At 39.1% G+C, this 13,439-nt stretch overlaps 1 protein-coding gene across 1 annotated transcript in view; it reads right to left on the bottom strand.

The window, feature by feature from the left end:
• Nucleotides 1–11,113, bottom strand: part of shmt2 (serine hydroxymethyltransferase 2 (mitochondrial)) — a 34,250-nt gene extending 23,137 nt beyond the window's left edge. The window contains exon 1 of the mRNA XM_046853106.1: nucleotides 10,966–11,113. Coding sequence (XP_046709062.1) covers nucleotides 10,966–10,998 — 33 coding nt within the window. The 5' untranslated portion in view covers nucleotides 10,999–11,113. The remainder of the gene's footprint in view (nucleotides 1–10,965) is intronic.
• Nucleotides 11,114–13,439: the final 2,326 nt, after the last annotated feature.

Here is a 13,439-nt window from a genome sequence, read left to right as displayed (position 1 = left end):
TAATAGTCCTTAGGGAACTGGACATAATGAATAAAGTGTTGATTACTTCAGCTCGAAGAGCAAATCAGGTCTTCAGAAAATAAATCACAGGTTAGAGCTACTACAGAAGTGTGACTAGAATTGATGAGAAAATGCCAAATGTTAAACTATGTACATTATTATAAGCTACAAATTCTTGCTGGTAAATAAAAAGGTTCATGATGAGTAGAAGGCACATAGCATAAAACAAGAAAAATGCTAAATTTACTAAAAAACTAAAAATATTTTTATACAACACTGAATAAAACATTTGAAAAGTCAAAAGCTTCAAAATGCTTACTTTTAGAAATAAAATAAAATCCATGGGTAGGGGGGTAAGTGGCAGACATATCAGTTTTAATATCTGAGAAATTGTTCCTTTTTTTTTTTTTTTAAACAACGCAGATCATAGTTTATACAACAACAAAAAGCAGAGCAGAGGGTCTTTGGAAAAAAGCATGCTGTTGATGAAAGAAGTCAGAAGAAAAGAATGACCAGAGATGTGAGTTTGAGCCTGATAGGTGGGTTAAAGTAATGTAAATAAGCACTACATCCATGGTGATCAGAAAAGCACCTCAAAATGTACAACATGCCAAGACGGGGCAGATTGTGCTACAACGGAATAGGTTCTTCTGTCAGCTAAGAACAGGAATCTAAGACTGGAAAAACATTGTCTGGTCTTTTGCCAATCTTCACCCATCCAGCTCTATTGAATGAAGGCTTGAATGTTCCGGTGTTCCTATTAAAGTGTATTATATTAAAATAATCAAAAGCATTAATATTGTTGCTTGTACTGGTGTTAGCTGTGTGTGGTTTCCATTTACAGCCGCTAAATTATTTTAGCACTTAAAGCTTATAGAACACAGATATGCTCTCATTTGCTGTTCTTGGGGGTGTGTGTCTGGGACATATGGCAATAATGTCAAAGTGTTTCACAATGAATTTAAATCAAGCAACCTTCAAAACACAATTATAAGTGCTGAATTTAGGAAAATCATCTTAGCACCAAAGCCTTTGAGAGCTCAGTTCACTTGATTTTGAACTACAGTCTCGGTTTACTTTGCTTATGCAAAACACAATATTCAAATAAAGCTTTTAACAGGGAACACTGTCACAAAGCAACTTTACAAAAGCATACTATATGGACAAAAGTTGGGACACCTGACTTTTCTAGCCATGTAGTTCTCCAAATTGTTACCATGCAGTTGGAGTCACACAATTGGATGGTGCTGAGCATCCAGAGACATATATAAAGAAATGGTTTGCATATTGTGGAGAGGCAGATCTTGTGTGGCTTGCTATAGAGCTCTGACCTCAAAACTACTGGGATAAATTGGAATGCTGACTGCACCCCTGGAAAATCATTTTATATGAAGTCATTTAACCGAAGGCATTTGTATAAATGATTAAAACGTTTCTTAGATGAATGTAACGCTCACATTCTAAAAACAATCCAGATGTTTTTTCACCGCCATGTCTTTACTGTACAGCCAGTACTGTACACGGTTAGGTGGAGGCATACAAATGAGACAAAATGCTCTTTGCAAAGACAGTTGGCTTTCAAGTGTAATTAAAGGGGAACGTGTGCTCAGCTGAGCCCTGATTCGCAGCTCGCCGGTCAGAGCACAAACCGCAGAGGTGCAGAAAATCAGTTTGTACAGGACTGTGCAGACACCGAGTGACCTGCTCACGGAGATGTGGATATCGTGAAAGGGCAATGACGATGGCATTGGTCCTAAATATTATTTATATAAATTACAAAAAACTGTGCGCAAAATACACCGACGCTGAACGGTTATCAGATTGCAGATGTTTCTTAAACAAAGAGCAAAACCCTTCCACCGTGTAGTGCCTTTCACAAACACACACGCATAGTATGTTTGAGATGAGAGCAGGAGCTACTTATAACAGATGCACTGGCACCCTAATACAGAGAGAAAGAGAAAGGAGTGGCACAGCTCCTCTAGCTTTCGCCTCGTGCCAGCGACACATCCGCTGAGAGCGACCGCCTGACTCTCATGGGCCACCTCGTGCACGTGCCGACATATACACACACTCGTGCGTGCGCTCACACACACACACACACACACACAAACAGCATAGGTCATTTCTCTCTGATAGGACTTGTCCTTTGCTGTCTGCTCTTTCGCTAGGGACACATAACTATTGTGATACAGGGGGAACCGGAGGAAAGTTGCAGTGTGTGTGTGTGTGTGTGTGCGACACAAACAACCCACGAGTTATGTCAACCTGTAAGCACTGAGGGATTCTACAAAAGCTTTTGAACTGTCTGTCAATCAGCTTGAATCACTCACACACACGCACTGCATTCCGTCAAAGAGTCTATAGATGACACTAGTGCCTAAACACACACACGTGTCTCTTAAGAGCACAATCAAAATTTAAACGGTATCGAAAAATTCTTGAAGGGGTTGGGTGAAAATTACCAAGATGATAAATCTTAAAGATTGGATCTATTTTGGAGAATTGAGAAAGCGAGAAGAGAAAGGGGGCAGGAGAAAGAGAGATAGTGAGTGAGAGAGAGATAGATAGAGATTGCAGCCTCTGAAAGCAAACTTTGTACCATCCATTGGAAGAGTTCAAATACACGCAGAAATACGCAGCTCCCTATTACTTGGCAAGACTGATACGATGTCTACACACACTTGTCATTTTGCAATTTCACATCTGTTCTTTCTGTCACGTTTGTATGTGTCCAAAAAGAAAAGGACTAAAGTAATTTCGTTTGATGTCGTCTTTCTTTTTTTGGTTTTCTATTTCTTGTTTTCAAGGGCAGGAGTCAATTTTACAGATGACTGATGTCCATCAAGGTCTTGCTGGATGACAATCAGCTTTGTAACGCGGGGTGACTGAGGAAGAGCACGAGAAGAGGGATAGGGAAAGTTGAAAAGTGTCAGCAAAACGGAGAATCAGTCAGAGTGACACATGCTCTTTTCTTTCCCTGTCAGGGACTAATAGGAGAGCAGCCGTTACAAATTACCCGCCGATTTGGCTGAGGATGACACAGGCCAGGGGCAGAGAGAGCGAGAGAGAGAGAGAGAGAGAGAGAGAGAGAGAAGGGGGGGGGGGGGGGGGCACGAGTGCGGGATGAAGCATGAGGGAGAGGAGAGATGGAAAGGTAGGAAGAGAGTTCTGCTCTCTATAGCCCTCGGCTCTCTCCATGTGACACAGAACAATCAAGAGGGTGAAAAGCCAATTTCCTGCCGAGACTGGGGAACATTATCGCCATAATCCTGGAGATGGAGTCGAATAAAAGTGGCGATCCTGGAACGCGTCGCTCTCCGTCAGCCAGTGTTCAGTGGTGCATGATGGGGCACATCTGGTCGCGTTGAGGTGACTCTCTGAAACGACTCACCTGCTTCTCATCAGCTGTTTTCGGAGTGGGGGGGAAACGTCGTGGGTGCAGAGAGGAAAAAAAATCGGTTTAATATGCATCTAGAGTAACTCTGCATTTTTGAGTGCGCACTCGATCAGCTCTGGATTTGACAGCGGTGTCGTGCCAACGCTAACACGGCCAGCTGGAGCGCTCCCCTCCCAACCCGTACATGTCTGCAAATCTGGGACTTCTGCAGAGCACGGCTAAAAATAAACACGGTTAAAATATATAATCTAATCAATTATTAAGTGACCTTCAGACTGATCCAAATATGGCAGTTTAGCACGCTTTATCTTACAGTTGTTCAGAAACTGATAAAGACGTCTTAAGGATTTAGAGATTGCATAAACAAATACTGTATTTTCTTTTGAATTAAATCAAATTTAAAAAAAGAAAAATTATTTATATCACACAACTGTTCCAGCAGCCACCACGTCTCCAAGTGCATACAGAAACTTTAGCCAAGGAGCAAACTTGAGTTAATTATAAATACTTCTTGTGGGTCAGGTTGTTCAGGTCCGTCTCATCTGAACCCAGTGAAGGGGTGTGCGGCCAAGGAATCAATTTCATTGGCGGACAACAAAGGCAAGCTTTGGCTCATCTGTATTACACAAGCACAAGTTAATTATTAAGTCACATGATTAAATGAAGAGCATGAGATAGTGGATTTGGAAAAGAATTAAAAACAATAATAATACTGTATTAAAGGCGTTGTAGATGAGTTTGTCCAAAGAACGAATCTTTAAGCAAACTGACGGAGTGTCTTAAAAAGCTTTAGTCAAAACCAAGTCAAATCATCTGACCTCATTTTCTGAAGCCTTTATCCAATCACTGTTATCAGAGGATTTGATCTAGTTGGTGTGTAGATATCAGCCCGAGAGTTTGTATGCGCCTTCCTGTCGTGGTCTGTTCTCACTGGAACTAAAACTTTTCCCGCATCAGAACTGAGCTAGGACACACTGTTTTGAGCTGAATGAAAGCAACAATAACAGATACAAAAAGTACACAAAAACCTCACAGGGACAAGAGGAAAAGTAAAGATTATTTAGTCATTAATACTCAACAGTTGCTCACAGATGTATACAATATAAACAAAAGTTTCAGAGCACCTGATCATAGGATCTGCATGTGCTTTTTATACATCCCATTCTAACATTTAGTCGACATTTGTTATAATAACCTCCACTCTTCTGGGATGATGGTCCACTAGATTTTGGAATGTTCTTGTGGAGATCTGTGCTCATTCACCAACAAGGGTTTAGTAAAGGTAGGTGCTGCTGTAGGGTGAAGAGGCCTGAGGTGCAGTCAATGTTTTAATTTTTCCCCAAAAGGTGTTCAATAGCTCTATAGAAGGCCATTAAAGATCTTCCACTCCAAACCATATAAACCATATGCATCCAGAAACATTTACACCAGACGGAGTGCTTCTGACTTTGTGGTAACAGTTTGGGAAAGAACCACATATGGCTAGAAAAGTCAGGTGTCCCAATACTTTTGTCTCTATAGTGTGAGCATTACAATTGTAATGCATGATGTGAATGACAAAGAACCCCTTAACATGAAGCATCACAGAGCGCATTAAAATAGGATTATCCAGTTTATAGCGTGTTCATCTGCCAAAAAAGTTAAAGCTGTCATCAATTTTTCCAGAGTAAAACTGTACAAAAAAAAAGCTAATTATGTTCGTTATTTTATGTACGAGTTGTTGATAGTTATTAGAGAAATGTTATTTTATATATATATATATATATATATATATATATATATATATATATATATATATATATATATATATATATATATACAGTGCCCTCCACAATTATTGGCACCCCTGTTTAAGATGTGGTCGTGGACTTCAAAAAATTCTCCTTTTTTTAAAAACAACATAGAACCCAAATGCAAAAAAGAAAAATCCAACCTTTATTTAAGTACATTACTTTGGTGGTAAAAATCACACATTTAGGAAAAAAAAAACTTGAAATCATGTGTGCCACAATTATTGGCACCCTTGATGTTAATACTTTGTACAACCTCCTTTTGCCAACAAGACAGCACTTAATCTCCTCCTATAACATTTCACAAGATTGGAGAACACAGAGAGAGGATTTTGACCATTCTTCTTTGCACAATCTTTCTAGATCATCCAGTGTCCTGGGTCCTCTCTTATGCACTCTTCTCTTTAGCTCGCCCACAGGTTTTCGATTGGGTTGAGGTCTGGGGACTGAGATGGCCATGGGAGGACCTTGAGTTTGTGACTGCTGAACCACTTTTGTGTAGATTTTGCCACATGTTTTGAATCATTATCCTGCTGAAAGACCCAATGACGACCCATCTTCAGCTTTCTGGCAGAGGCCATCAGGTTTTTATTTAAAATATCCTGGTACTTCAAAGCGTTCATAATGCCATGCACCCTAACAAGGTTCCCAGGGCCTTTGGAAGAGAAACTGGCCCACAGCATCACAGATCCTCCACCATACTTCACGGTGGGCATGAGGTGCTTTTCGGCATACTCATCTTTTGTTTTACGTTAGACCCACTTAGAGTGTTTGTTGCCAAAAAGCTCAATCTTGGTCTCATCTGACCAAAGCACACGATCCCAGTTGAAGTCCCAGTACCGCTTAGCAAACTCCAGACATTTACGTTTGTGAGTGTTAGTGAGAAAAGGCTTTTTCCTTGCATGCCTCCCAAACAGCTTGTTGGCATGTAAAGAGCGTCTGATGGTTGTTTTGGAGACTCTGTGACCCCAAGATGCCACTCTTTGATGCAATTCTGTGACTGTGAGCTTGAGAAATACTTCTCTTACCATCCTCCTCACTGTGCGTTGTGGCAAGATAAACTTGGGACCTCTTCCAGCCTTGTTTGTCACTGTTCCAGTTGTTTTAAACTTCTTAATGATTCCTCTGACTGTAGATACCGGCAAGTTAAGGCGAGTGGCTATTTTCTTGTAGCCATTGCCTGACTTATGAAGGTCGACACACATCTGCCTTACTTGAATGGTGTGTTCTCTTGTCTTTGCCATGTTGACAAATGGGTAAGAGAATTAGGCCTCTGTGTCACGTCATATTTATACCCCAGGGAAACAGGAAATCATGAATTACTAATTAAAAGTCCCTAGATACCCTGACCAACCTTAGCAACTACAGAAAAATATATTTAAAAAAAAAAAAACAATTAAATTTTTCAGAGGAATTGTTAGGGGTGCCAATAATTGTGGGACACATGATTTCAAGTTTATTTTTTTTTTCTAAATGTATGATTTTTTTTTACCACCAAAGTTATGTACTTAAATGAAAGGTTGGATTTTTCTCTTTTTTTGCATTTGGGTTCTATGTTGTTTTAAAAAAAAAGGAGAATTTTTAGAAGTCCACGACCACATCTTAAACAGGGGTGGCAATAATTGTGGAGGGCACTGTGTATATATATATATATATATATATATATATATATATATATATATATATATATATATATATATATATATATATTATATATCTGCCTCACCCTGTATGTGATTGTGACTGCATGTTACTATGGTTACAGTTGTATGGTTACAGGAATCCAGTATTCAGACAGACACTCACACACCAATACCAATATTCAGAATTGGAAAAATCTACCAGACAGAATATTCTCTTGGCTCACAATTTGATTTGATTAAAAGAGGTTAAAAATAAAGATCATACAAAAAAAATCTCAAAGCAATTGCTACTACAATTTTCAACGACAAGGTTCTTTTCTTCTCAGCAAGTGGCAACAGATGCCTGTGAACTCGACCGCATTTCACGCCAACTCAGATCCACATACTTTTGTGTCCCTGTACAGAGTTGGTGTCTCTGAGTATGTGGGATATTACACTTGGCTCTAAGGTGTATAGCAGAAAATGAAAGCTTTGTTTTTTTGTTTTCCCTGTAGACTGAGGAAGGGCACTGATCCTCAGCAATAAAAGTTGAGATAGAACTGATTTATCGTTTCTGCCCTATCAGATTTGGGTGGTGGTTTTTGATACAGGTGTCTGCTCAAAAGGTTCTCTGATTAAATGCAACTGATTTTCTTGAAACACCTCTCATAGTGATTATGTTACCAAAGTTTTTTTTTTTTTTGATGTGCTCCCAAATATTCACTTTAACCCACACTGTACTGTCTCACAGCCTATTGTAGGAAGAGATGTAATTACACAGGCTGAAATGCCTACTGGCTCTAGGACTCGTTTATACAAACCCAGTTAACAAGTCAAAAAGGTCTTCAGCAGTGAATAAAAATGGACGTGTGATGTATAATGATATTATATAATAACTAGTATAATGGACATGAACAAAGAAAATTACTTCCTCGATCTTTCATTTCCCAAAGTGTATATTAAGTAGAAAGTAAATAAGCTAGTAATACATATTCTGAATAAACATTTTAAAAATAGTTGACACTTTTTTTGTGTGTATGTGCTGTTCAACGGCAAACAGCTATTCTGTGTACCATGTTCGAAATTTATGCTTGAGACTAAAGAATGACAAATGGTCCTGCATCTGTCTATCAGTATGCTCCTATCTGCATGTGTAACAGTTTTATGCCTGAGACCATATGCTCAATCATAATCATTTTTTTTTATAATCGTTACTGGAAGGTTGTAAAAAGCCATCCTTTTTCAATATAATAACCAGCCATCACTTCTAAAACCACAATTATTATAGAGAAAAAAGGTAGGACAGATCAAAATGTGGCACACACTCGCTTTTATTTGCTTTGTGTAAACTCTCAAACTCTTCTGATTGGCTGCAGCTCCTGCCAATCTCCGTGTAGCTCAGCATCTTTCGGTCCTTAAGTTGAAGAAAGTTCTAGGCTGTTCGGTGGCCAAAACCTCACATCACACCCATATGTGCTTTTGAATATCCCACTCCTGATGTTGTCTCCCTGCTTTGATGCTATAATAACCTGTACTGTCATTAGAGTTGGTATATGTCACACTGCTATATATTTCCAACATCACCACAGTTATAATAATGTCTATGACTTATTATTAGAGGATTCTCAGGGCAATGACTTTTGGCCGATTTTTGGCATTTTTAATGGAATGGCATCGGCCCGATTGTGCTGCAAACGAGGTCAATTATTGCACCGAATGATACACCGTGCGTGTACGTTCTGCGCTTGCGTAAGAGACAGAACTTTCCCATACCAGCAGGTGGACTGTATACCGCATCCAAACAGGAAACTGGAAAAGCTACGACTGCAAAAGCTAGCGTTTACACCTGCTGCGATCATTACTAATAGATTTCTGTAGCTTTTTGCAATCATGTCTGTTAAGTTGCTCAGACAAGCGCAAGAATGACAACAAGCGTGTCCCTTTATTTTCCTCGTGTGCTCATTCATTAAGCTAAATAGCTTATCTGAGTTTTCTTTCTCGCCGATGAGCTCTGCCGCCGCTCAACATGCAGAATAAACCAAAAATCAGCTGACGGCATCCAACCGGAGCCAACGGTGCGGAAAAAGAAACTGAAGCAGACTGACGCTCAAAAACGCGACGACATTCCCTGACGGCCGGTGGTGCTACTTTTGGAGCCAGTGAGAGAATAACATTTAGAGCGAGAATGAGTAACCTTTTGGAGCTGTACTGTTAGTGAGCCTTCAGTCAGCTGTAGTTTAGGGTACAGGTGGGCAAAGGGGGCAAAACCTGGTAACAAGTGCACTGACAGAAGAGGCTTGTGTTGATTAATAAAATGTTCCTTTTGGAATTATATTTATTGATTAGCAAAAAAAACCTAAATATTTGGCCATGCTGTGTCTGAATTTTCAGTTAAGCAAAAAGTGACAATTTTAAGTAAAATATGCAATTACACCATGTGTTTTTCTCCTTCAAACAATAAAAAAACAACAACAAAAAAAGAGCTTGTTAAGTTTTAGCAATCATCTTCAAGCCTTGTTGCATTGTCAGCAGTAATAAATAATTAATCCAGTGTGTTAGTTATTAGATCAGGGTTCTGTGGCGGACAGGAAGTAAACTTTTCAATCATTTCAGTTAACCAGATGAAATGATGCGTAACTGTGTTGTCTCAAGACCTGACAGGAACAACTTGAGCTGTTTTAATGTGAAAAATTGACTGTACCCTTAAGCATATTGTCAAGCAAAATCAAGTATTCATCATTGCTGCATAGGTAATATTCATGTAGTTACAACAGATATATAAAAAGCATAATGTGTGCAGTCATACTTATTACCTACCTGCTTCCAAATCACTGCTGATATTTAATAAAAATATTTTTGCTAATCCTTTTAAGGTGTTTTTCCCCTCACTAAATGGTTTTCCTCAAGTAAAGCTGCTGTCACATGACACTTTTTCTCCATTGACTCAGCGCATGCGAACAGTGAAGAAGTTCTGCTTCTCTCTGCACCCCAAAAGTCAAATTTGGTGAACTCTAACCTGCGAATTCTTATCATGTGAAGACTTATAACCGATAGGAGATAAGTCATGGCGTGACCTCTTTAGAAAATATTGATGAGGAAATAGAGTGTATAGAATCTTCTGATTCGTGATCCGCATATTTGATTTGGCACGTTTTAGGATGGATGCCCTTCCTAACGCAACCCGGAAAATTCATCCAGGCTTGGCGACATGAAGACTTACCACACACCGTAGAACGTATGTCAACCAATCACAATCAAGTATTAAACAATATGCATGTCTGCTGAATAAAAAGCAATATTATCCACACCATCGTACTTGTTGCCTACCTACAGCTGGACCACAGTATGTACTGATGATACAATTTGAACAGGTTTCTTAAAGTAACCTTGAATATACAATGAGGACATGTTTCGTGACGTCACTTTGCGACTTCTTGATCGTGCACTCGCGACTTTCCCCTGAAAAGTTCTGATGAAAGAGTTGCATCAGCGCTTCACTCCGCTGCAAGTTCTTCTACAGCACTACACCTACAGCTTTATAATCTCAGCTACACCCAAAACCCACAGGGCAAACCGCTCCCAGTCTGACAGAAAAAGATAAAGAAAACAAAACTAAGAAAAGTAGAAGTATAGTCGTGATAAGTAAAAACGTTTCCAGGACTCAGTTCAGTTGGAAGCTGGGTGCAGGCTTGCAGTTTGTGAAACTTCTTGCTAGCGTGGCAAACTGCAAAACACGACACGTGAGGACGTGTAAATAAAAATGTTATTTTTTTTAACCAGTTGCTCAGCGGCAAAAAAAACAGCTCGTTGTTTAGCTTTAGTAGCACGTGACTGTTGTTATTAGGTGTAAAGCGGCTAGCAAACCGCATCACGGGGAAGCTAACAGGCTAAACCCTGAGCCGGTGATCAGCGTGTTTGGAATTTTACGGCTTTTAGAACGCGCACGTGCACGCCAAAGCATGCAATCCTATAAATCCCACCATAAGACCAGTGAGATAACACACATACATACATACATACATACATACACACACACACACACACACACACACACACACACACACACACAGTTTAGCTACTCCAGCGGATTACCCACCAAAACCATTAAAATCCAAATATATTATACAAATAAAACCCATGCTTTTATACTCACCCTGACTAAATATCTCAGTGGAAGCGTCAACATGATGATACCGTGGTGTAAAGACAAGCTCGAGACACCCAGACTTTGCACACACACATGCACACCGATCCAAGAGCAGACGGTCAAAGCTTCTCGCACACGCAATGAGCAAAGGCATCATGGGAAATGCAGTTTCTCTCATACCCTCTGACAGCGTACTACAGCATGCTGATTTCCGAATAATAAACAGTGAGGGACAGTAAAAAAAAAAAAGAATAATATTAATGTATTTTAAACAATCTGTCAGAAAAGTTAAATCTGTGTAAAGTGGGTACTTCCTTGTCACAATCCGATAAGCGATGTACATGTGTGTTTGAGCGGCAAAAAAGTAAAAAGTAAAAAAAAGTAAAAAAACACAGATCCTGTACATTGATTAGTTATAATCTAATCTAATCTTACACAATATGACATTATAATCTATTATAATAATTACGAATAATTACATCCCAACAGGGACAAATGCAATTCCTGAGCTCAGATCAGTACGCACTCATTCAAATCAAACAATAAAGTGTGGAATGTTGGACTATTGCATGCATTCAACAGTTGCAACTTTGCTAACATGAAGGAAAAGGAAAAGGGTTACCAAACCCTAACAATGGATGAGAAAATGATTTCAAGATGGCTGACATATCTAGGGCATCGCATTATGTGCATTGGCCATCAATGCCATCAACTGGGAAACAGGTTAAACTCACAATCAGTGCATGTTCCATTTTTTTGTGACAATACTTCCCTTCTTAATTTCATACACAAGATGGTAAAGTACATTTTGTAAGTGCATCGTATTTGTGTTAAATAAGAACCTGTTATAAGACCAGAACCGTAACCCAGCAGTACCAAAATAAAGTACTTTTACTGAAGTCATATTTAAACAAGGGGTCTATACTTTTGCTCAAGTACAGAAAAGTAAACCTCATCCATACCTGTTGATACATTTTTAAAGCCGCAAATGAGAAGAATTACTAATTCATTTTCCAAAACCGTTATATCCTAGTCAGGGTAATGGTGGATCCAGAGTCTATTCAGGGTAAACTGAGCATGAAATGGGTAAAACACCCTGATTGGGATGTCATTTCATTGTGGGCCACCAACATATAGGACAAATGAATGTAGCTCACCCACTTACTTGTTTGTTTGTGGGTGTGAGCAACCCAAAAACCAGATGAAACTATAGGGTGAACATGTACAAAAACCCTATGCATTGTTTAACCCAAGCTCAGGATCAAACCAGACACTGTGAAGCTATGAAATGGTAAAACTACAGTACCTGCTATGCCACCATGCCACCCACCACATATCTATTCCTGAAATGTCTTTGTCTGTGTCTGTAGTATAATTAATGTAGTACAATCATATAATTTTAAGACTAATTTAAAAACTGTCATTTGCACACAGAAATGCAATTCCACTGCATGTTTGTACTCATTTGATGTATTTATCTGTTCAGATGTTTTAGGCTCAAAAATGATTCCAGTAGAACAAAGTTGCTTGTTAATGTTTTCAGTGCAGTTTGGCTCAGAGGTGGAAGGAGGCTAGTGGAGAAACTGCCACTTAAGCTAAAGTAAGCATATTTTTTACATCATTAAATTCTTTAAGTCATTCTTTATATCATAATATTCAACCATTCATATTTTATAACTTCTTGATCCTTGTTACACCTATGGTGGAACCAGAGCTTATCCCAGGAAACCTGTGTGTGCAGTGGGAATTGAATGGGATGCCATTTCTTTGCGAGACACTATGCACAAATCTTATTTGAACTTGAAATGCTTGTTGGCTTTATTTTTTCTCAAGGTGCTCATGATGGCTCTTCTGCATTTGCGGAATTTTAAAGCCTTTTGCATATTGGCTCTTTCACCCCTCATTTCAGCAGCAATTTCATAATCACCTGGATACTTTTTGTGAGTTTTATGCATCTAGTCTCTTTATACAATGTCACAGGTGTCAAAGACACCCCAATTTTTTGGAATGCTTTACTTTTGGAAATGGTGAAAGCCCCCTCTTACTGATTTCAAAAGGTATATCAATAAGTCCTCTGTTCTGCTAGCACTTCCATTATTTGTGTGTCTTGCTTCCTCTTCACTTTTAGTCAACTCATCTATGGGTTACCGATGTACAACAACTTGGCAAGCAATTCATTATTATAACGTTAGATACTTTTTAAGTCAATTAGATAACAGTATTCTCATATAGCATGCTGGAGTGGGTTTCCCCTGCCCTATCACACTCTCCAACAATGAGCTTGTGAATATACATACAGGGGCACAGGTTGGGTTACCCTCCATTCACCTGTATTCCCATTGACGATGACCTCCTTTAGTTACTTAAGAATCTTTTGACAAGTGGGTCAGTAGCCAAGCATGCCTAAATCTCCCTCAGTATGTTGTCAAAGTTGCTCTATTAATCTCTCTTGATGGTTTTCCTCTATCTTCCCACACGTT

Source organism: Silurus meridionalis, chromosome 1 (assembly GCF_014805685.1).
Source record: "Silurus meridionalis isolate SWU-2019-XX chromosome 1, ASM1480568v1, whole genome shotgun sequence".
NCBI lineage: Eukaryota > Metazoa > Chordata > Actinopteri > Siluriformes > Siluridae > Silurus > Silurus meridionalis.
This window is presented reverse-complemented; position numbering and strand designations above follow the sequence as displayed.